The 26,111-nt window shown below is 33.7% G+C and overlaps 2 protein-coding genes across 3 annotated transcripts; one reads left to right on the top strand and one right to left on the bottom strand.

The window, feature by feature from the left end:
* Positions 1–1,017: 1,017 nt before the first annotated feature.
* Positions 1,018–21,828, bottom strand: LOC134237592 (snRNA-activating protein complex subunit 3-like). 2 transcript variants are annotated; one of them, XM_062719721.1, is made up of 9 exons: positions 21,598–21,828; positions 20,245–20,331; positions 18,857–18,953; positions 18,296–18,427; positions 16,516–16,656; positions 3,393–3,475; positions 2,911–3,075; positions 1,991–2,098; positions 1,018–1,712 (listed from the first exon to the last, which is right to left on the bottom strand). In XM_062719721.1, the coding sequence occupies exons 1-9, from the start codon at positions 21,789–21,791 to the stop codon at positions 1,565–1,567; spliced, it is 1,155 nt and encodes a 384-aa protein (XP_062575705.1). In that variant the 5' UTR covers positions 21,792–21,828; the 3' UTR covers positions 1,018–1,564. The 2 variants fall into 2 exon arrangements, with proteins under 2 accessions (XP_062575705.1, XP_062575704.1); XM_062719720.1 differs by lacking the exons at positions 1,018–1,712; positions 1,991–2,098; positions 2,911–3,075; positions 3,393–3,475 and adding exons at positions 9,980–10,731; positions 11,570–11,677; positions 11,983–12,147; positions 12,368–12,450.
* Positions 6,600–8,700, top strand: LOC134237602 (uncharacterized). The gene has a single exon (XM_062719731.1). It carries the CDS (start codon positions 6,610–6,612, stop codon positions 8,269–8,271), a length of 1,662 nt encoding a protein of 553 aa, XP_062575715.1. The 5' UTR covers positions 6,600–6,609; the 3' UTR covers positions 8,272–8,700.
* Positions 21,829–26,111: the final 4,283 nt, after the last annotated feature.

Genomic DNA, 26,111 nt, shown 5'->3' with positions numbered 1-26,111 from the left:
AATGTGTAAATACCGCTCCTAGTTTTTTCATTTCAGTAAAGCAAATGAATGGAAACTCAAATCAATGGAGTTTTTCTATGTCCAACTATAACTCTGTCAAATCATAGGCATCAGAACCGGGGGGGGGGGGGGGGGGGGGGGGGGGCTTAGCCCCCCATTTTTTCAATATGCTTCTGACGCCAATGCAAATATTTATTGATTGTACCAAAAACAGAACTTGGTCTAGATATTTTGCTTCCCACGCCAATGCAAATATTTATTGATTGTACCAAAAACAGAACTTGGTCTAGATATTTTGTTATTTTTATGATAAATCTGTATGCCAAACGTTGTTTTGGTATGTGCAACCTCTGCAAAGAAAATGAATACCGTAGACAGACCGACCATCTGACAGATGTCAGCAAAGCAATATGCCCTCCTTCTCCTAAGGGGGGTATAATAAATAACACATTTATAACTGTGGCATATATTTTTCTTATTCATGTCTCTAAATGTACCAATGACACAGTTTTCAATTTTAATCACACAGAGCTAATTAGAGATAATGAATTTCAACTATGTTACTCTCACTGATAAAAAAAAATAGCCCTAACAATTGGTATAAAAGAAGTCGCCAAGATACAATTCAATGATCAAAGGTATCCAAATCACATGCCTTGATGTGTTTGGGATCCATCCCTTCATGTTGAAGCCTTGACTAGTGTTGTTAGGCTGGTGTACCTGGACCGTTATTACCACGTCTGGATGCTGGACACAATATTTCTCAAGACATATTTCTTTGGTACTGAAAAATTCCACAAAAGATGCAAAGCACAATGAAATCACACCACTATTCAATTAGACATACACAGTATGTATACCAAAAATGTGTTATGGTGTATTGTCTTTTTTATTTGAAAATCAGTTAATTCCATGTATGGATAAAACTAGAGGTTGACTGTTGGTACCATGCCTTTACTGTAGTTTCACAAGACGGAAGATACAGAACTGTGAGCAGGAAACAAGTCACAAATTGACAAGTTTTAATGTATTTTATTACATTGTAGAAGAAAGAAAATATTGAACTTCGTAACTGCTGTTTTGTTTTATGAACACATTGTGGTATGTTAGAAAGAGTTAAAATTCATCAAACGACTTTCACAATAATCTCCACAACATTAAAAAAATCTAGGCTAATAATTCAAAATTGATAAGGATCTGTGTAGTTCTTCCAGTTTATATGAATTACATTCTGAATGTTTTATATAAAAACATGACATGTTGCATTACTGAAATCAAATCAAATAAAACTTGCATCAGTATCTGAATGCTGAACGCCCATTCTGAATGTTCTATATTTCTTTAGAATGCTGTAAGTTTCTGGCTGTCCTTTTGAGGTAGGTTTTTTTAATAATTAAACCGTGAAGCAGTAACTGGGCCTTTGAATGACTGGATGTTTCCTTGTGGCTGGTACAAGAATCAGGATGACTGCAAGTTTCTTTGAGCATTGAGGGAGGCATCACAATTCACAAGTATCTTAATTACTATCCAGGTTTAGGTGGAATCCTTATTGTTCCTGTGAGTACTATATAACAGAATTACTGTCAAAGAATCTAAACGCTTGGAAATTCCCAATCTTGTTTCCATGCTGGTCGTAATGGAGAGATCGGAAACACTGTTCACAGAAAAAGCTGGGATCCTCAGGAGCATGCTCACTGTTGTATGCCATCCACCTAGAATGCAGAACAACTAATTAAAGAACAAAATAGAAGACAACTAATTAAACAAAAAAATACAGGATAAATGATTAAACAACAACATAAAGGACGAAATCATACAACAAAATAAAGGACTACTAATGAAACAACAAAATACGGGATAAGATATAATTGAATGACAATATATATAGATGACAACGTTAACTCACTAAAGATTACTCATTCAACAACCAAGAACAGTTCTCTCACATGGATCTCAACACAATCTAATACAATTTACTATCAATATTTACCTGGAAGCATGCATTTGGCAGACTCTACATTTGGTCTGGTTCTTCAGACGTTTGTGTGTTACAAGAGGGTACTCTCTGATATCTTGTGTATCCTGAGGACTTAATATCCTACAAGAATTAAATGAATGTAAAATATTTCCATTTCTAATTTTTTTTTCTGTGATAACTGTTTGAAAGTTGGGGGAATTTATTTCTTGATAATTCTGCCGGAATGTAAATTAGGCAGGTCGGTAGGTCAGCAGCTAAGGAGGCCTAATATGCAGCCATGCAAATCTCGTGCGCATCTGTCTCTGTGTCTGACGCTAAGGAGGCCAAATATGCATGTAAAGCTCGTGCGGCTGCCTTTGTGTTTAACGTCAGTGTTCAAGGACTATTGAAGTTGGCATGGAAGTCCTCGTGTAATTTAAATCTATTAGTCTACATTTTTAATGTCTAAGTCTACATTTTTATTTCACAATGAAATGGAAATATAAGGAATCACTGTCTAGTTTTGAGAGTATGCCAGGGACATCAACAATAGTGGGAAACATGGGATAAATTAAGCATAACGGGCTTCGCCCGTTATGCAAATTATCCCATGTTTCCCACTATTGTCGATGCCCTGGCATACTCTCAAAACTAAACAGTGATTCCTTAATTATACTTTATTATCAAATTGATGTTGAACTTAAGCATGTTTCCGGATAATAAAACCTATAAAATTATCATTTTGTGTACCGGTTACCCTAAAGAAAAACTAAAATTTTCAGAAAATGAAAAAAGTGGTATTATTCTATTTTGATTTTTTTTCAGAAAAAGAAAATTAAATCAGATGAAACTATCCTATACATTAAGTTCAGAAAAATAGAGATAAAAAATTATATTTGGTAACATTCCATACGAAATTTTTTTAAACACACTTTGAAGATTTATTGATGTACCTGATATCAGAGAATACAATGAGGTGTTCACAGTCCCCCTGGTGCATGTAAACGTAGGGTTGTCCCAATCTGAGGGTCAGATCCAGGAATGATGTGTCCTCCATGGAAGCTGTCTGCATGGCTCCTATCTCCCGGGCCGGGTCCTTGGCCCAATCACGAATCACTCTGAAAATTAATTTTTTTAGGCTGAATCATCTTTGCTAGTCAATGGTTTCTGATATGCTACAAGGAAAGTATCATATCAAAACCTCTTGGCTAGCGAAGATGAGGCTAAATTAACAAACTTTGCTCTCTCTCCTCTATCTCCCACTTAATGCAGAGAGAGAGAGAGAGAGAAACATAACTTGCTAACTTCAACATTCAATCATGTTTTCTTTTACTTTTATTATTTAACATTTAATTTGCCATTTCAAAGTTGTATGGTAATTCTTCTAGATAATGTACAAGTTAAATTTAACAACATGCAAACAATAAATATTTACTGGCTGTAATCAATTGCACCACTGTCACGGAAATCATTGTAAAAACAACCCTCAATGTAGAAAAACCCAGATTTGTAGAGATCCTGAAATAAAAATAAGTTTGTAGAGATATACATGTACAATCAATATGGAATAATAGAAATAAAAATTCATAGAGAAATGGTTAAATATTGGTGATTCTTTGTGTATTGTGACACTAATACTCAGAATGACTGAAAATTAAAAAAAATGTATCATGCATCATCCTCCTACAAGATGTTAGTTGATCTTAGAAAATATGCATGTCTACAATAGAAATACCCCCTTTCATACTCCCACCCCATTTGTTCTGCATCAAGTATGAAAAGACTGAACTTTTTATTACAGTTTAACTGTAACATATCTAATCCCACAAGTTAAACTCAATACATTTTTCTCTTAATCCGACTGATAATGGTAAATCATGTGATTGGCACATTTTACTGCCCATATATATAGTGTAAAATATGTCAAGACACAGTAGATTGTTTGTATCTATATACCAGTATACATTAACCTGACAGATAATATGATGTGATCAAAGTTCATAGAGATAGTCTATATAATATAGAATTAGCCTCAACAGGACACCCACCATTACTGTCTGGAGTCAGGTAATATAACATATCTGATCCCACAAGTTAAACTATACATTTATTGCAATGATATGTGCTCTTAGTCCTACTGATAATGGTAAATCGTGATTGGCACATTTTACTGCCCATATATATAGTGTAAAATATGTCAAGGCACAGTAAATTGTTTGAACTAGAATTTATATCTTTAGAACACATCAACCAGGAAGTAAAATACCTCACAGAAAATAAAAACAGGTGTCATGTGATTAAAATACATAGAGATAGTCTATGTATATATATATATATATATATATATATATATATATATATATATATATATATATATATATATATATATATATATATATATATATATAAGTATATACAGTGGACCTTCAGATATCCGGACGCCAGATATCCGGATGCTTCAGTATCCGGACGATTTTTCATCAGGACAGAATTTTTAAATGTTATTTTGTCCTGTTCAACTGGTGATTCAGATATCCGGATGCTTCACATATCCGGACAAATTGATTGGGAACCAAAGTGTCCGGATAAATGAGGGTCCACTGTATATATATATATATATATATATATATATATATATATATATATATATATATATATACAGTTATTGACTGGGTATGAGGGCAACATATGATTTGTTGGACCTGAAGGTGAAAATGTTGCCCGAGGCCGCAGGCCAAGGGCAACATTTTCACCTTCAGGTCCAACAAATCATATGCTGCCCGAATCCCAGTCTATAACTGTTTTGTTATACCCTTCACTGCTCACTTTATATTGATCAATTTAATCAATACACGCTATATTATCAATACTGTATTTATGGAAAATTATGGCTTAATCAGTAAATAAAACATCACGATGAGAAAGAACAAAATCAATTATATATTTATTGTATCACAAAAATTATTTATCACAAAAATACTCTTCCCTTCTTTCTTACCTTGCTGTTAGAAACAACTCTTGTAGCTCTTAACTTCGGCTATTTCCACGTCGCCGATATTAAACGATGATTAATTACTGTTATGTAGCAGTGACGTTGCGGTCTAACAATTCTTATGTTGGACCGGCAAGCCAGTCAACAGTGAAATTGTTAGACCGATGTAATAAACATTTCTTTTGTTGGACTTTTTATTAGTAATAAATATATAGAATGATATTTATAAGGGTATAACAAATATATATATATATATATATATATATATATATATAAATATTTCCATTTCTAATTTTTTTCTCTGTGATAACTGTTTGAAATTTGGGGGAATTTATTTCTTGATAATTCTGCCGGTATGTAAATTAGGCAGGTCGATAGGTCAGCAGCTAAGGAGGCCTAATACGCATGCAAATCTCGTGCGCATCTGTCTCTGTGTCTGACGCTAAGAGGCCATATATCTCGTGCGGCTGCTTTTGTGTTTGACCTCAGTGTGCGAGGACTATTGAAATTGGCATGGAAGTCCTCGTGTAATTTAAATTGATCAGTCTACATTTTTAATGTCTAAATCTACAATTTATTTCACAATATGGAAATATAAGGAATCACTGTCTAGTTTTGAGAGTATGCCAGGGACATCAACAATGGTGGGAAACATGGGATAATTTTAGCATAACGGGCTTCGCCCTTTATGCAAATTATCCCATGTTTCCCACTATTGTTGATGCCCTGGCATACTCTCAAAACTAGACAGTGATTCCTTAAATATAACCTCAACAGGACACCCACCATTACTGTCTGATCTCAGGTAGTACTTTCCTTTACTTGTGATTCTTGTTTATATTCACCTTCATATGCATGTAAAAACTTAATATAATGAAAATGTGCTTCTAAAAGCAGTTGGGGGAGGGGGGGGGGGGGGGGTCAAGTAATATTCTTTAAGATGTAAGAGGAACAGATTTTTTGATTCAGTTTTTATTGCCTTCTTGATTTGTGAACAAAACTCTCTGAGATAATTCAATTATCTAGGTATCTGTCTCCTACATGTAAGTGGCACAGTATTTAGAGCATCTGCTCTAAATTGCTGAGTAAGGAGTCAATCTTTCACCACGGTTTCAAATCCCACTGTGGGATGTAGAGACCGGTCCATTGGATGAGAACGTACAAACCCAGGTCGGACTGATCCTGTGTTGCAGTTGGTGCTGGCACAAAAAAAGATCCGTCCCTGCTTCTTTCATCATTCGCACAAGTTTGCACAACGCTAGGCTCATTATAGTTAACAAATTTTAAAGCTTTGAAATGAATAACCATTCCTGATTTACTACAGAAAATTACAAATGTTGCCTGACTTCTACCACATTGTATAGTTTTTTTCTTTGTATACTCGTTGATTTCAGTGGTAAAATTTGTTGAATCATATGGTTTAAATATCAATTAATGATTTGAAATGAAAAAATTCTGCCTAATTTGATTGTTTATTTTTTCATATTTTACTGGGGCCCATAAATGCACTCGTTCTTTGCAGATCTTTACCAGCAAATAATATGTGGCCTCTCCATATGAGTGCAAAATTCTCAACACCATTAAACAACATACAAACAAACAAAATTATCTATTTGTTTCATTCACAATTTTAATTCAATTTCAGGCCTAGGGTTTGAATATGGACCCCCGTTCCAGTGCCCAGGATGTGATGCGATGTGACCTGTGTGAGACCGCTGTGGTACAGATGCACTGTGATACATGTCTTGTCAACCTGTGTACTGCTTGTGTAGGAAAACACATGATCTCTGATCAATCTATCAATCACAAAGTTGTCACTTTTCAGACCAGAAATTCTATGCCCCTCTACCCTGGGTGTGTAACTCATAACAAAGAACGATGTAAAATGTACTGTAAACAATGTGACATTCCTGTCTGCACTAAATGCATAGCATCTGATGAACACCTAGGTCACAAATTATCAGAAATATTACAAATACTGAATGAAAAAAGGGACAAAATCATCCAAGAACAGACTGAATTAAATGATATGATTTATCCAACATACCAGGACACTGCCTCTGATGTACAAAACAGAATGAGTCAGTTAGAAAAGGAATATGGAGATCTCTCAACAGACATAACAAAACATGGAGAAGACTGGCACAGAGAAATTGACAAACTTGTCAAGAAACTTAAAGCTGAAGTTAATGAGATGAAAAACACACAGTTACAAACTCTACAGAAACATCTGGATGAAATAAACAAGGTAATGTCTGACATCAAGAATGATGTAAATTCACTTGAAGATGCTTTTGCCTGCAAAGACATATCCAAAGTCTACAGTGTTAAATCAGACATAGAAAAATACAGGACGCTTCCACCAAAAACTGAACCTTCTTTCCCCAAATTCACACCAGGAAGAATTGAAGAGGACCTCAGCAAACTGTTTGGAGCCTTATCATCAAGTTTTTTAACTTCAGATAAACATGGCTACATCATGAGGACAATACAGAAATCACCTCCAGTCAAACAGCTGCTTGATGAACCAGAGACCATCACCATAGACACTGGGTATGGATACCTTTACGATGTTGCCTGTCTGAGTGATAAAAAAATCTGGACAAGTGGAGGTGACGGCACCATGAAACTCTACAGCATCAATCATGGATCACTACTCAAGTCAGTCACCACCAAGTCAGGGTATACACCCTCTAACATAGCAATCACAAAAAGTTGGGATCTAGTTTATACTGATGACTATTATAAAACTGTGAACATTGTGAAGAATGAGAAGATAGAGGAGATGATCAGAATACAGAACTGGAATCCTCTCGGTGTCTGTAGTACCTCCTCTGGTGACCTCCTGGTTATCATGGTCAGTGATGATAACAAACAAACAAAAGTTGTCCGTTACTCTGGCTCCACAGAGAAACAAACCATTCAGTTTGATGATAAAGTTAAACATTTCTACTCCAACTCTCATGACAAATACATAACAGAGAACAAAAACCTAGATATATGTGTGTCTGACAATGGAGCTGGGGCAGTAGTGGTGGTCAATCAGGCTGGGAAACTGAGATTCAGGTACACTGGACATACTCCTGCTCCAAAGAACAAACCATTCAATCCACAAGGAATCACCACAGACAGTCAGAGTCACATCCTTACAGCTGATGTTAACAATCACTGCGTCCACATCATAGACCAGGATGGACAGTTCCTCCGTTACATAAACTGTGGACTGAGTTATCCCTGGGGACTGTGTACAGATACAAATGACAATCTGTTTGTTGCTCAGATGGGAAACAAACAAGTGAAAAAAATCAAATATCTGCAATAAAATCCATCCAATGTAAATTTCAGTTTAAACAACATAATTTCACTGGGGAATCACAATTTTTGTTTATGCACCGATGAAAAATTATGCACTGTAAGTTTTTATGTTTACTGTGTACAGAGCTTAAATTAATCTGAACCAATCAATTCATTGTGGATTTATGATAGTTTTATTTAAAGCAACCAGCATACAAAAAATCATTCCCACAATGTCAAGGTTTTAGACTTCAGATCTCCACAGATTGTGTGGGGTTCTTACATCACAAACCTTGACATTGTCAGCTAGGATGACAAAAATAGCCATGAAGATAAAAATATCTCAGACTTGTGTGTTTGCTAACCTTATCAAGTCTATACGTACTTTAATGCACCTCATACATAACAGAGATTTGCAACTGTACAAATTCTTTAGATCTCTAGATTTCTTCTGTTAACCTTGCACAATTTAAATCATGTATTTATCATTAATAATAAATTAAAATCTTTATATCCATTAATACAATAACAAATGAGAAATATAAAAAGCAACAGGTAACAAGGTCAATCATATTTCTGATTTTTACCAACTTTGACCTCCTTTATTTGTCAGTATACATTGTGTATGCTTTAAGTGATAAATTTGTGTACCAAATTTCATTTCAGTACCAAATTTCATTTCAGTATGTGCAACCTATGCAAAGAAAATAAACTGAAACTGTTAGTGGACCGACAGGCAGACCGTTCAACCGACAGATTGACAAAGCAATATGCTCTCCCTTCTTTAAAAGAGGAGAGGACATGAAAAATAAACATATTAATGGTGGCATTGTAATTCTCTGTTATTTATGTCTCTAAATGCACCAATGACACAGATTTTAAATTCAATCAAACAGAGCTAATCAGATAAATGAATTTCAACAATGATACTCTCACTGATAAAAACAAAGCCCTAATAATTGGTACATGTATAAAACAAGTAGCCATGGAACAATTCAATGATCATAAGTATCTTAATCACATGACTTGATGAGTTTAGGATCCGTACCTTCATGTTGAAACCTTTATTAGTGTTGTTAATTTTGTGTACGTAGACTGTTATCATAAAAAGCCTGGATTCTGGACTGTGACAGTGTTTCGCAAGACTTTTTTCTTCACTTGGTAGTGAAAAATTCCACAAAAGATGCATGATACAATGAAATTAGACCACTACATGTATATAATTAGACATACACAGTGTATACACTAACAATGTAAGGTGTATTGTTTATTTATTTGAAAATCAGTTAATTCCATGCACGGATGAAATTGAAGGTTGGGTCGTACAGAATTTTGAGGTTTTTATTAAAAAAAAAAATCGCACCCCTCTACTGAAGAAATTTACTTAGAAAAATGTGTCCCGAACATCACTATAACTAAATATAATTTTCAAGATTTAGAAAGATTGTTATAGATTACACTTATTATAGAAGATGTAGACTCTCCTCCTTAAAAAATACTTGGATCCCAGCTTACTTACATGTCTTTAACATGTTACACTGATAAACACTCAGAACTGTAAATAGTTGAGAAGAATAAGCAGATAGTGGTGATCTCAAATGTTCATCTTTCAACTTAGTACTCATATTGAAAAAGATGTAAATGTTTTTGGATTATGATTGTTGATATATGCCTTTACTGTAGTTTCACAAGACTGAGGATACAGAATTGTGAGCACAAAACAAACCACACATTAATAAGTTTTAATGTACATTGTATTTTATTACATGATTGGAGAAGAAAGAAAACATTGAACTTTGTAACTGCTCTGTTTTGTTTTATGAACACTTTGTGGCATGTTAGAAAGAGTTAAAAGTCATCAAACTACTTTCACAATAACCTTCATTGACATTTAAAAATTCTAGGCTGACAATTCAAATTTGATAAGGATCTGTGTTGTTCTGTGTAGTTCTTCCAGTTATATGAATTACATCCCTTAATTACATTCTTAATGTTTTTGTACAAAAAATGAGTTCTTGCATTACTGAAATAAAACTTGCAACAGTATCAGAATGCTAAATGCTCATCCTGAATTCACTATATTTCTATCGAATGCTGTAAGTTTCTGGCTGTCCCTTTGAGTTAGATTATTTTAATAATTAATCTGTGGAGCAGTAACTGGGCCTCTGATTGACTGGATGTTTCCTTGCGGCTGTACTCTACACTCACTAGTAACTGTAGTACTGGGTAAGTTATCGGGATGACTGAAGATTTCCTTGAGCATTGAGATAGACATCACAATTCGCAAGTATCTTTATTACTATCAAGGTTTAGGTGAAAACCTTATTGTTCCTGTGAGTACTATATAACAGAATTACTGTCAAAGAATCTAAATGCCTGGAAATTTCCTATCTTGTTTCCATGCTGGTCATAATGTAGAGATCGGAAACACTGTTCACAGAAAAAGCTGGGATCCTCAGGAGCATGCTCACTGTTGTATGCCATCCACCTAGAATGTAGAACAACTAATTAAAGAACAAAATAGAGGACAACTAATTATACAACAGAAACTGGATAAATAATTAAATAACAACATAAAGGACGATATATTACAACAAAATAAAGGACTTTATTATATAGTCTATTTATAGTCCCTATATAATCTATACAAATGCAAACAGTTCATAACACTACATATTCACCGGATTTTAGGCCATATTCACCGGAGGGTCATTACTCGTGCAACGGCATTGTGACGTCACAATCAAAACATCGAACAAAGTTGTGAACAATTGTTGCAACGGCTGTAGTGAGCAACGTATCTGAGCAGGAAAACAATTATTCAAACCTATTTCAGGATTATTTTTAACATTTTGACGTCTTACACATAGCGAAACTCGGAAAGGAAAACACAGAGGTTACAAACAGTAATCTGGAAATTTTTTTTATTTACAACAATGGAAGATCTCAAATGAAAATGGTGTCGTCATACATATCCTTCAATGTCTTATCTATTCAAATCCCGACTGTATAATAAAAACAATTATGGACTCTTTTGGTGTTGAATATGATTTGTTATTCACCAGAAAAATAATCATATTGACCTCGGCTTCGCCTCGGTCAATATGAATTTTTTTTTGGTGAATAACAAACCATATTCAACACAAAAAGAGTCCATAATTGTATAATATCATACAACAAAATAAAGAACAACTAATGAAACAACAAAATACGGGATAAAATGATATTGATGACAATATATATATCATCTCACTAAATATTACTCATTCAACAACCAAGAATTGTTCTCTCACATGGATCTAAAACAATTTACTTTAAATATTTACCTGGAAGCGTGCATTTGGCAGACTCTACATTTGGTCTGGTTCTTCAGACGTTTGTGTGTAACAAGAGGATACTCTCTGATATCTTGTGTATCCTGAGGACTCAATATCCTACAAGAATTTAATGGCTCTAAATTATACTTTATTATCAAATTGATGTTAAACTGGCAAGCATGTTTCCGGATAATAAAACCTATAAAATTCTCATTTTGTATACCGGTTATTCTAAAGAAAAATTAAAAATATCAGAAATTGAAAAAAAATATTATTTTATTTTGATTTTTTTCAAAAAAAGAAAATTAAATCACATAAAACCATCCTATGAATTAAGTGCAGAAAAATAGAGATAAAAATTATATTTGGTAACATTCCACACAAAATTTTTTAAAACACACTTTGAAGATTTATTAAGATACCTGATATCAGAGAATACAATGAGGTGTTCACAGTCCCCCTGGTGCATGTAAACGTAGGGTTGTCCCAGTCTGAGGGTCAGGTCCAGGAAGGACGTGTCCTCCATGGAAGCTGTCTGCATGGCTCCTATCTCCCGGGCCGGGTCCTTGGCCCAGTCACGAATCACTCTGAAATAATTTGAATCTTTATGGTTGAATTAAGTAACTTTGCCAACCTTTCAGTCTCTCTTCTGTACAAAATCAAAAACAAAGGGAGAGAGAAGAAAAACATAATTTGCTAACTTTTACATTCAAACTTATAATGTTTTTTTATACATTAAATATATAACATTTTAATAATTTGCCAATTCAAAGTTGTACATGTTAAATTTAATATAAAAATATTTACTGGCTGTAGTCAATTGCACCACTGTCACGGAAATCATTGTAAAAACAACCCTCAATGTAGAAAAACCCAGATTTGTAGAGATCCTGAAATAAAAATGTTGGTAAAGAGAATAAAATAGAAGAATTTAAATGAACGTTTACGGGTTATAGAGAAATGGTGAAATATTGTTTGTTCTTTATTTATTGCATGTGATACAAATAGGTGAATTTTATTAGTGCAAAAAGGTCAAATAATTAATTTGAAACTTTTTCTTAGTCACAATTTTAAAGTGTCTTTTTTAAAACAGACTTAAAGTTCATTTTGTTTCATGCTTTAATTGGATAAAAATATTGGAGGGAAAACGTCGAAGACGTAATTTTTAATTAAGACACAAAGTTCAGTGCAAAAGGTCATATTATATGTACTGTAGCGCTAAAAGAAGCATATGAACCCCCATTTTTTGATTTGAATTTTAATTAAGCTATGTATGTAGAAACTAAAAATATACTTGGCAAAAAAAGTTTAAGACTTTAAATACATGTATCAGGATTGAACGTCGTTAAGGGTTAAGATTTTTGGAATCTTTAAGATACATATTTATGTGAAATTTCATAACTATATGACGTCTGTAAGAGTAAATAATAGCACAGTCCGCGTAATTTTTGAACGGCCCTCGTACAAGTCATGTTATCAAAGTACATAGAGATAGTCTATATATAGATTTAACCTCAATAGGACACCTGCCATTTACTGTCTGGTACAGGTAAGATATTTTTTTTTAAATTGTGATTCTCATTTAAATCACACAAGTTCCAATTTAAATATATAAAATTTTACAAACTTGGAAAGTTTTCAAAGGACTTTATACTTTTATTTTCTTGCCATTTTTAAAATACTTCACACATAGCCTTGCAGATAAGCAGTCAGGAAAAAAAGAACAATGTAAGGGGAACAGATTAATTTGTAATGCTAGTATTATGCTTAAATACATGTAATTTTAAAGTCTTTTTGATTAAGTTTATCATCTTTCTTGATTTGTAAACAAAACTATCCGAGGTAATTTAATCATCATTCTATTTGTGGCCCATGTGGCACAGTTGTTAGAGCGTCTGCTCTAGTGTTGCTAAGTAAGGAGTTGATCCTCACATCCCGGGTTTGAATCCCCCTGTGGGACACGGACATTGGTTCTCCGGATGAAACTATATAAATCGAGGTCCCTTGTTGCAGTAAATGCTGGCACAAAAAAAATCCCCCACTGTTCCATGGCCCTTAATGCCGAGTATAGGACAAAATTTGAAGCTCTCTACCAGCAAATGGTGACCTCTCCATATGACTGAAAAATTCCCAAGAGGGACGTTAAACAACGTACAAAAAAACAAACAAAATTATCTACCGGTATTTGAATCATTCACTATCATAATTCAATTTCAGGGCATAAGATTTGAATATGGACCCCTGTACCGGTGCCCAGGATGTGATGCGATGTGACCTGTGTGAGATCGCTGTGGTACAGATGCACTGTGATACATGTCTTGTCAACCTATGTACAGCGTATGTAGGAAAACATATTATATCTGATGAATCCAAGGACCACAAAGTTGTTAAATTTCAGGCCAGGAAATCCACTCCCATTTACCCTGGATGTGTAACTCATGCCAAAGAACAATGTAAAATGTACTGTAAACAATGTGTCATTCCTGTATGCACTAAATGCATAGCTTCTGATGAACACCTAGGTCACAAATTATCAGAAATATTACAAATTCTGGATGAAAAAAGGGACAAAATCATCAAAGAACAGAATGAATTAAATGAGACGATTTATCCAATTTACCAGGACATTGCCTCAGATTTACAAAACAGAATGAGTCATTTAGAAAAGGAATATGGAGATCTCTCAACAGCCATAACAAAGCATGGAGAGAACTGGCACAGAGAAATTGACAAACTTGTCAAGAAACTTAAAGCTGAAGTTGATGAGATGAAAAACACACAGTTACAAACTCTACAGAAACATCTGGATGAAATTAACAAGACACTGTCTGACATCAAGGATGAAATTGATTCACTTGAGGATGATGTTGCTTCCATAAACATTTATAAAGGCTATAGTGTTAAATCCAACATAGAAAAACATAGGGAGCTTCGGCTGAAAATTGAACCTTCTTTACCCAAATTCACACCAGGAAAAGTCCAAGTAGAATTCTGTAAACTGTTTGGATCCTTATCATCAAGTTCTTTAACATGTTTATCAGATAAACATGGCTACAGCCTGAAGACAACACAGAAATCACCAGAAGCTGGATCCTCTCCACCAGTCAAACAGCTGCTTGATGAACCAGAGACTGTCACCACTATTAACACTGGGTATAGATTTGGATTTCTTTATCTTGGCCCTTTCAATGTGGTCTGTCTGAGTGATGAAGAAATATGGACATGTGGAGATGCCAACATCATGAAACTCTACAGCATCAATCAGGGATCACTACTCAAGTCAATCAGAAGCAAGTCTTGGTTCTATCCATCTAACATAGCAGTGACAAAAAATGGAGATCTAGTTTATACTGATTACTATGATAGAACTGTGAACATTGTGAAGAATGAGAAGATAGAGGAGGTGATCAGACTACAGAACTGGAAACCTAAAGGTGTTTGTAGTACCTCCTCTGGTGACCTCCTGGTTATCATGGAAAGTGTTGATTACAAACAAACAAAAGTTGTCCGTTACTCTGGCTCAGCAGAGAAACAAACCATTCAGTTTGATGATAAAGGTAAACCTCTCTATTTACCTACTTATTTTTCTACTAGATATATGACTGAGAACAGGAACCGGGATATCTGTGTGTCTGACGTTGGAGCTGGAGCAGTAGTGGTGGTCAATCAGGCCGGGAAACTAAGATTCAGATACAATGGACATACTCCTGCTCCAAAGAACAAACCATTCAGTCTACAAGGAATCACCACAAACAGTCGGAATCACATCCTTACAGCAGATTATTACAATGACTGTGTCCACATCATAGACCAGGATGGACAGTTCCTCCGTTACATACACAGACTGTTAATCCAATAGGACTGTGTAAAATGTCATCTGTTTGTTGCACATGGGAAAACTGTGTACAGATACAAGAGTTTAATTCGACAATCTGTTTGTTGCTTTCACACGGAGAATTTAATGCGAATTAGTTTACTTCAACTTTGTTTACGGCATTAAATTACTTCGCATAAGCTAAAGTGAAAATCAATTATTCAAATTAAATTCTGCAACAAAATTCATCACCTATTTTTGAGTGAAAAATTAGGAAAAAATGTTTTAATCACTAAAATATGTCTCCAGACACTGTGACATTATGTCAAATGCATATCTTTTCTGCATAAGGTGACGTCATTTGCAAATGACATCATAATAGCCTTCCTCACACCTGACTATAAAAATTTTAATTCGCAAAAAAAATGTTGTTTTAATTCGAGAATTGTTAGTTTACTGAGCATTAATTTACTGTTAATCTTAGGCAGGGCATAAATTACTGTACATCATTCTACAATTTTTGTTTTACGCACCAATATAAAATTAAGCAAAAAAAAATTATTTGTAGAATTGTGTACTAAGCATAAATTAATCTTTGATTAGCAAATGACAACTAATTTTCATGACAAATTGTGATTATTTTCACTTGTATATATAATTTTAAGGAATACTATCATATGCGAGAATTAAATTTTGACAAGCACATTGTCTTTTAGCATGTAGATTAGCAGAATTAAGAGCATGTGAATAAAAGGAATAACTGTCCAATTTTTTTTAATTTATGATGTTGTGATCGAGTGGCTTAAATGATAATTTGCATAAATGCCAAAGGTGTTTATGCATTAAAAAAATCACACAAGCCAAATGATTGATCATCATCATGAACTCAAAAAATCTTACAGCTATTCCTTATATTTACATGCTCTTGATTTTCTGCTAATCCACATGCTGCAAGCCCCGCTTCTGTCTATATTTGTCATGCCCAGCATGTGATTTTCTTTCAAATTGAAAAATGGACATAATTTTTTTTAAAAATAATTAACAAACAATGAATTGTCCAATCTGGTCACAGATGGGATAGCAGTACATGTAGAGATTACTCTGTTGAACTTATCAAAAATAATTTATTAAAACTTAAAACCTTAGCATAGTGTTCTGGAGTGAAGTCAGGGTTTTCACTAAGGTCTCCTGCCAGAGCTAGATCATTAACACAGGTGATTTTGTCTCTGAGGTCTGTCAACTTCTCACACCCCAGTACTAGAATGGTCTGGTCAAGGGACAGCTGGAAGGAGAATCAATTAGTTCATTATGGATGAATGAGATCACAAAAAAGAATACTCAAAGCCAGCAACAAACAAGAAGCACATGGGCCACATCGCTTACCTGAGTAACTTTGGCAATTCTGTCATTTAACAGATTTCCCCCTTTGTAATACCCATCTTGACCCTTACAACCCTTAAGGGTCATTATTCAAACAATTTAGAATCTACACTACCCCAGGATGCTTCCACATGTTTCAGCTTTCTAGCCCGGTGGTTCTTGAGAAGATTTTTTAATGACCCCACTCTATTTTTGTATCTTGATTATCTCCCCTTGAAAGAGGGCGGGCCCTTCATTTGTATAAACTTGAATCCCCTTCACCTAAGGATTGTTTTTGGCAAGTTTGATTCAAATTGGCCCAGTGGTTCTGGAGAAGAAGTTGAAAATGTGAAAAGTTTACAGACAGACAGACTACAGACAAAATGTGATAAGAAAAATCAGGTGAGCTAAAAAGTGGAAGCATAAGTTCAAAGTTATTACAATTAAGGCATGGATCAATAGCTCTCTGCTTTGTCTGTCCAAATTTTTTTCAGACAGCCCACACAGCACAGTGGTTAGAGCATCTGCTCTAGAGTTGCGAAGTATGAGGTCAATCCTTATGGCGCGGGTTAAAATCCCACTGTGACACGTGGAGACCTCTCTTTCGTATGAGACCATATAAACCGTATAAACCATGGTCTCATGTCACAGTAGGTGCTCCCTGCTCAATGGCCCTGAGTGCCAAATATAGGACAAAATTTGCAGCTCTCCACCTGCAAGTGGTTGCATCTCAAGATGAGTGAAAAATTCTTGAGAAGAACATTAAACAATACACTATCAATCAATCTTCAAAGGGGAATAATTAATAAACATATTAATGGTGGCTAGTAATTCTCTGTTATTTATGTCTCTAAATGAACGAATGATAGATTTCAATATAAATCAAACAGGGCCCATCGGAGATGAAAAAAATGAATTTACAATTTGTAACAAAATTTCTCTCTCCATACAAATACAAAAAATAGGCCTTACAATTTGTATAAATATATTTCATGTAATATACAAATGTAGCCTTAAATGAAACAATTTAATGATCATACTTTAAAGGTTATTTGACATAAACCATTATTTTGCCTACAACTTAGCCTTTTGAAGAGTGATCTTTGCCCTAGAAGCAATAATTCTGGTTGTTAAATGGTTTAAACTACAAAACAAGTTCCTTATATACCTCGTGGCCACATGCTAAGTGATTTCTAACTTTAGTAACATTGTGAACGCAGTGAACCTCTAATTCTTAAAAGCATGGCAATGATGAATTTATCATAACCTATGTAATCACTGGTATCATATGTACACATCGATACTAAAAAAGCGTTTGTATGCTTCCGATGGATGCTTTTATGAGAGTTCAAAAATGGATACGGCGAGAACTTTTGTACATGTTAAATCTTTGGAGTGACTTTCCACCTAAATCGGTAGAGTCAACATGTATGATCATTACTCCTACAAGGTAAACATCTCTATACCTCACGCATCCATTGTAAAAATAAGTAGCGTAGGGACTCTAACCAAGGCTCTTACTTTATGTAGAAGTAATGACTAGATATGTTTAGGGTCTTTACCTTCATGTTGAAGCCTTGACTAGTGTTGTTAGGTTGGTGTACGTGGACCGTTATTAACACGTCGGGATGCTGGACACGATATTCCTCAGGACAGTTTTCCTTGTTTGTGTTCACATCCGCTGGTGAAAAATTCTAAAATATATGTATGCAAAATACAAATGGAACCAGGCCACTTAAAAAATTAAAATACGCACAGCACCACTCGTAAAATATTGTGTAAACTTCATTTATAATGAGAAATTTGGATTGGTTTTTACTATTATCTCAACTTGAAAATCAGTGTTTGTCAAGAAAAAGGGAAATAAGTATTCTATTTTTACATGTACATTTTCTACAAATAATTAAAAGGTTGTGTATTAATGAATAAGGTTGTGTATTAATGAATAACAAAGTGATCACAAAAAATATGAATATTTATAAGTAATCTAATGTTCCATGAGTATTCAGTTAACTTTGCTTTCTAGAGGAAATTATCTGACATTTCTTATTAAAATTATCTGAAATTATCTGACATTACTTATTAAACCATGATTTTCTTTTTTTTAAAAAAGAGATACAAACCATTAAGAAGTCACACTTCTGTATTCTCATAGCTCGCTTGACAAGGGTACGGTAATTAAAGCTTTGCTGACGATGCTGTAATTCATCTTGATGTGCCCTGAAAACATAATAAATGTCAATACTTTTAAAGAGAGACTTTTCTAAGATAAACATACCTGGACTCATCAAGACTGAATAACCTCGTACACATGAATTTAATGAAAAGTTATGACACACTCTGTCTTTTGTGTTTAACTGGAATGCACTATTTTTGAATTTTTTTAACTAACTGGAATATCAAGCACTCACATACATTATAATTATATTACTATTGCCAGTTTGCCCTGATGTCTGAGATATCTGCAGCTTTAAAAGAATACAGTCAGACCTTCATCATGTTCACTAGGCCTAGATAAATTAATTCCATGTTTCCAGGTCCCAATTCCTAAATATATCATAACCCTGCAGAACAATTTATCAGCTGCTGATATCTTTCCAGGAGTAAACTACTCCAGTATCACTAATGGAAATCCAAATCTCACTTCTGTGTTTGAGAAAATGACTTACTATATTCAATATACATTACTATAGTAATCAAAATTGTTTTGACAGCAATTTTTCTCCGGGAAAAAATGGCATCTTGCTTGCCAATAAAATGTTAAAATAAAATAAAATATCTTCCCTACCTTCAGTGTACCAACCCTATTTTTTTCATAGCTAGGTTAGAAAAGAAAACACATTTTTTATTTATTCTGACATTATCCCAAATTTGATGTGGCCAAGAAAAAACTTTGAGATATCCAAGATTTCAAGACATTAAGGGTAAAATACTTAAAGAATACTGATGATGAGACTTTGAAATCAATTCCACATATATACTAGTCTCACTCAGCACTTCTTGACCAATTCATACCTCATTGGCTATATCAAAGTTTTTCAAAGTGTTACATTTTCCCAAGGCAGTAAATAGGTAGCCATATCACAAATGTTGAGCTGATTCGCATATCAAGTTTCCTTGTACAGCCGAGGTTTGAATAAGGCTATGGAATCAAGGAAGTTTTGCTGATTGATTCACTCTGGCTTTCTAATGTCCCAAAATTCAGCAGTAGTTAAAATACAGATTGGGGGATTTATGTGATATAGAAACAAGGTCATACACAAGGGTTTTCCAAGATTCCTCTGACTCTAACCCCTGTTTTTATATTGCGACATGTGCAAGTCACAACGGTGCAATATAAAAGCAGGGGGTTAGAGTCAGATTACTCCAGCATGCTAGAGGTTCACGGCGAGATACTTTTGACTTAGCGCTGAGGTATATAAGGAGCGCAGGGACGTTAAATGAGGCTCTTACTTGTGGGAGTAGAGTGAGAGGTATCTCTGGTCAACACTAGGTTCTTCTCTATACTTACCTCAGAGTCATAAGATTGACATCAGGGGGAATATTTTCTAATAACTCTGATTGTTTGGGATCATCGTTGTTTTTCAAAGTGGATTCTCTGCAAAAGAATAACCATTATCTTAAAGAAATCAAACTTTTAGAGCTCATTTTTTTAATGATGAATATTGCAAATATTCATATAGAACATGTATAATATGCAAATTGAACATACATTAAGAGAATTGCATGCATACTTGTTGATTACATAAAAAATTGAGGAAAGAATATAGTACATGTATACACAAGGTTCTTGGAAAGAAAACTGTTTAATAATGTTAATAAACATATATTCATGAACATTTCTGAATGCATAGATATTATATAAAATAATTATACTTCAGCAACATGAGCAAGGAAGTAAAATTAAATAAGCTCTTATATTCTCTGTAATTTCAACCCTTTTCTTGGATGTTTTCTGACTGAAAACACAGAAAACTTTTACATACATACTACATATTACTAGTATAATCAGGTCTAGTACAATCACTAGATTTAGCTACGTAGCTTGATTTACCTACATAGCTTTATTTACCTACCTGAGGTAGCTTTATTTAGCTACCAACTCAATTTATTTCTATAAAAAAGCATTTTTCTCAGGATGTGTGGAAAATATCCTTTTGATGCAGTGATCATTTTCAACTTTGAACTCATCTGAAAACAATTAACTCAGGAAAAAATCATTCTTGAAGAAATGTCTTTTACTGCGCAATTGCAAACAAAGTTCTGAAAGTTTTGGGGCTATGTATGACAGTTAGAACAGTTACTCCTTGAATTAAATGACAAAGAAGTCCAGTTCCGGTTAACACGATAATAGGTCAGTAATCATTCAACACAATGTGAAGTAATCATACTCAGTTATGCCTCAACGCACGCATGAGAGAGAAGACAGTAATCAAACAATGGAATTACATGTTTTGCTCTAAATTGTCCAAACGCAGCAATGTTTAAACTATCTCTGCTTTGGATTGTTTTTATAAGCCTCCCTAGTATGAATATCAATAGTCTCTTAATTGCGATTTTTTTGTCTCTTTTAAATAAAAAATAAATATTTGAAAAGTTACATTGAAATAGCTAAATAAAGCTACCTGAGGTAGGTAAATAAAGCTACGTAGGTAATTCTACCTACGTAGCTAAATCTAGTGATTGTACTGGACCTGATAATTATATTATATTTATGCTCACAACATGTAGATGAATCATTGCATGCCCTGTTTCCATGACCTTCAATCATGATGGAAGACTTCCTCTGTCGGTTATTTCCCAGAAAGCTGAGTTTTATGTCTATGACAGGTGTGTTGTGTGTATGTTTTTTCACTTTACTTACCCACAAACAGTGTTTAACTCCATTAAAGTTTCAATTGGAATGTTCATCTCGGAGGACAGTGTCTTTAGCATTGCATCTTCGTCATCTGTGGAGGTTTTCACAATCCCTGGTACAGCTGTCACATCCCAAGACTCTAAAAATTCACGCACTGATATAGGTTGAGTAGCATCTCGATGAACTCCCAACTTTTCCATTACTGCAGCATTCAGAGAAAATTCGAACACAATTAGGATTCCGTACCCGATCCAATTTCAATTAATCTCAAAGAGATGGAGTACAGGCACTAAATATCGAGGAAGTGGAGAAAGACTTGTCCCAAATTAAGCACTTCTTTAAAAAAAAACATTATGTTTTACTTCTGCCTTAGTATAAAAATATTGAAAGTCAGACCCCCCTTTTTTTAATATTGTAGTTTTTTTTTTATTTTGCTTTCTTATCGATTTCTCCAATATTTTAAGATTTTCAAGTTTGGACAATATCCATGTTATAAACTCACAGGGTAATTAATTAACTGATTGATTAATTAACTCATTTAAAAATTAATCAATTAATTAAATTAATTCATTCATTCATTTATTTATTTATCTATATATTTATTTATTTATTTTATCTTATCTTATTTACTAAATAGTACATGCATGTATTTACCAATGATATTAGTATATAATACTTTTACATGTATATTTTTTTCCGATTCGTTTCCCTTTTCAGTTTTCAATCTGGTTATTTACATACATGTATATACCTAGCTAAAATTATAAGAAACACAAAACAGAGCAAAGATACACATCCCTATGGCCCGACCAAAATAAAAAAAAAAAACACTAAACGTATATATACATGTACTAAAATTTCTAAAATTCAGTATATAATGTACCAAATTCAGTGCTGGAGAAACGCTGCCAGAGGCCAGTTGTTTAGAAACAAAAGATATACAAAGACATGTAGTTCTTTATGAAAAATGAATTCAATATGTACTTGAAACACTCTATCCTTTTGCGGAGATCAATTTTGTCATTCTTTTAAATGACAAATGACATAAACTAAGTTTGAAATGAATATAAAATGATTCAACGTATCACAGACTTAACAGATACATGTGTTGTAGTGCTCATTTATATCTGAAATCTGGGTATTTTTAAAATAAAAAAGGAGGGGTACAAAAAAAAAGAAAACAAGGTCTTATATTCTCATATTATAACAATTTGAGGGGGGGGGGGGCACAAATTAAAGTTGGGAAATGAAATTGTATTTAGTGTCATGCTGTAAATTTTGAATTTACCGGGTGGCAGTAAATAAAAATTTACAATAAATTCCCAAATTCCATTAAATTAAATCACACGTTCATAAGACGGTTCTTTTTTATGCGCCTAGGTCGATATATCCGGAGTGTATATATTTAGATTATTCCTTAAATATTTTTTAAAAGTCATATAGGTGCAACGGCCCGTGTGTTTGTATTCTGATGATATTATTGTACGGTTATCCATGTTGTTTAACACATGTCACTATAATAAATAAACAATACTATTACATATACTACTCGTATATTGTTTTGTCCTGTCTGTTTAGCTGTTTGTCTGTCAACTTTAACCTTCGCCATAACTTTTGAACCATGGGAGATGGGTACTTCATATTTGGTATATATACTTCAGAAATTGAGTTACTAGTATTTCAAATGACATCAAAGTCAATGACCTTAATTGTGACCTTGACTGTGAACTATATGCTAAAAATGGCTTTTTCGAACTTTCGCCATAACTTGAATCATAGGAGACTTCATATTTGGTATGCATACTCCACTAATTAAGTTATTTCAAATGACTCCTAGGTCAATGGCCTTGTGACCTTGACATATACTAGTATATGCTTAGAATAGATTTTTTGAACTTTGTTGCCGCCAGGCGCATAGTGTTTCACAATCACATCTTTTTTTTAAATATATGGCCAAAATAATATATAGGTTTGTAAAAAGTGATAGATATCATGTAGATTTTTGTTAAATACATGTATCTGTAAACGTCTGTTAGTAGCTTCCAGTGATTTGAATTCAGAAATATATACATGTATATAGATTTCATTGGACCAAAATAAAAAATACCTTTGTTTCCCCTAATGCGACAGACCCAATTAAATTGCGCCGACTGAAAAGATTTTTTAAATACGATGATTCAAATTTTTTTTTTATTGTCAACCAAGTTTTATAAAATACAATTTCATCAAAATCAGTTTTTATTAGAACGGCCAACACTGTTTTACTGTGATTTTCAAGCATGCATTTGATGGAAACAAAATAGCGCCCAGATGTGATTACAGAGAAGTAGTTCTTCATAAAACAACGGCGATGTCTCAATCTTATGCTTTTATCTAATTGAATTCTTCACTTTTGAAACAATTCGATAATAAAATTTACCATGACTAATTAAGAGTGTTTCGGACGTGTCTTGGCGTCTCCATGTGAGTGAATAAATTTTCGAAAGGATCGACCTATCTTTGAATTTAAGGTACGTAATACATGGAAAGGCCAGCCTCATGAGCAGATGAGGGGCCCACCTAGTGAACACATCATTCAATTGCACTGCATTTTATTTAATTTGACTTTTGACTTAATAAACAATTCATCTATGTTCCTATGTTTACTATATGCCATTATGAAATCGTAGAAGTTGTAAATATGTCTGCATATTCATCCTGATAAATATAATTCAGTTGTACTTTTTCATGCCTTTATTTACGGGTTAAACATTTGTAGATTCGGTTTGGTTCATTTGAACCTGCGACTTAAAATTAGCCACTTACTTCTTAACTCCAAAGCAAAATGCTCTAAAATCACTGCAAATCTCACGGCCTTCAAAAATGTACATAGCAAAATGCTCTAAAATCACTGCAAATCTCATGGCCCTCAAAAAAGTACACTGACTGTCTATGTCCACTCTTTGCGTATTTGAGAATCTTGTCTTTTTTAGTCGATTTATATACATGTTCTCTGGCGTCAGATATTTCACAAATTCATCTAAATTACAGTTGTGAATTAATTAATCATGAATTTTACTTTTAAACGGCATATGTATGATACTCAGCATTTTGTTCACAAATCCCTTTCTGTTGTACCTTTCTTATTTATAAATATAATTTTCCGTTAAATTTTAGAATGTATTTTCAAAGCTGCTGTCAGAAAATAAAATTGTTTACCTACCTACCGACCCAACTTGAGAATTAAGGGTCAGGTTAGGGGAAACAAAGATATTTATAATTCCGGCCTTAAAGTCCTTTTTTTATTTGGGTTAAAATGTTTACACCTCGCGAGAGTATAGACGAACACCCCACTTTATCAAATACAACCTTTTAAGCATATATTTGTTTAAGGACAGATGATACAAACAAAAAAATGGATGCCTGGATTTGTATATATTTTTTGGCCTATATTCATTGAAAATGATGCAAATGATAAATTTCTAGAATATAAAGAAATTGTAAACCTTCTATGATGTTCAAAATTCTGTCTCTCTGAAACCATCCTTACTAACCTATACAAATATTTTTCACTTCAAATCTCATTTTCGAGAAAATCTGAGTAAAAAATTAAAAACTACACGGTGAAACTTGTTCATTTTGCTAATTAAAACATGACTCAAGTTGTTATTTTCATATTTTTTGACAAAAGTTTGTTTGTATCATCTGTCCTTAATAAAACTCGATATATAAAATTTTAAGAAAAAAAGACATACTAGTAATTATAAAGTCTATTCGTCGGGCCAAGGTAATGCAATGACCATTCCAAAAACCTCTCATAATAAGGCAGTAAAACACGCCTATAACGAATGCTTATACCTGTAATGAATTGATGCTTTAAATATTACATGAATTGTAGAACAAAATAATTTTCATTCCAAATATCTTTTAAAAATATTGAGGACTAAATTAAGGGATAGAACGAAACAGCATCCTCGATCCGTCTTTGGCAAAACATCTCACAGACAGGCACTTCTTTCGGAACTAAATTTTTAACCCATGGTATAATAATAAGACTATACTATAGGTTAAAAATTTGTTTCCGAAACTTAAGCACCTGTGATACATTTTTGAAAATTTGATCAAAGAACTGTGTTAAAACATCATTAAAACAAAGTGCCAGTGATGGAGGGTTTTGCTTTGTTGTAGGCCTATAGGCGTAATTTGATGAGTCCATTAAGTTTGTAATTCACTATGTCGATTTTAAAATTACAGCAAAACAAGTCTTCTCATGAAGTCGTATTTTGAAATCTTGTCAAATACGGTGTTAATTTCAAATCCTTTTTTCACTGTTGCGCCTAATCCAGAATGTTGTTTAAAGGGGTGGCCATAATACTTAAGTTTTACTGTATAAGCATGTTTTCTATAAGCGTATACCTAAAAAGCCTCTTTTGATATTCATTGAATGTGACTATGTTTTAAACAACCATTTGAAAACTAACTAATCGACTTTATTGCAAAATGGGCATGACTGAGAGGCAAATATGGCAATTCATTCTTTA

This window comes from Saccostrea cucullata, unplaced genomic scaffold (genome assembly GCF_032062105.1).
Source record: "Saccostrea cucullata isolate Sc308-1 unplaced genomic scaffold, CSIRO_AGI_Scuc_v1 ctg396, whole genome shotgun sequence".
Lineage (NCBI taxonomy): Eukaryota > Metazoa > Mollusca > Bivalvia > Ostreida > Ostreidae > Saccostrea > Saccostrea cuccullata.
This window is presented reverse-complemented; position numbering and strand designations above follow the sequence as displayed.

What these genes read in the sequence shown, in the direction of transcription:
- LOC134237602 (XM_062719731.1), top strand. Translation starts at nt 6,610, where the DNA reads ATGGACCCCCGTTCCAGTGCCCAGGATGTGATGCGATGTGACCTGTGT.
- LOC134237592 (XM_062719721.1), bottom strand. Translation starts at nt 21,791, where the DNA reads ATGGAAAAGTTGGGAGTTCATCGAGATGCTACTCAACCTATATCAGTG. An exon ending in GGTGCAATTGATTACAGCCA is followed by an intron (nt 3,076 to 3,392) that starts GTAAATATTTAT and finishes ATTAATTTTCAG; the next exon opens with AGTGATTCGTGATTGGGCCA. An exon ending in TGCCAAATGCATGCTTCCAG is followed by an intron (nt 1,713 to 1,990) that starts GTAAATATTGAT and finishes TCTGCATTCTAG; the next exon opens with GTGGATGGCATACAACAGTG.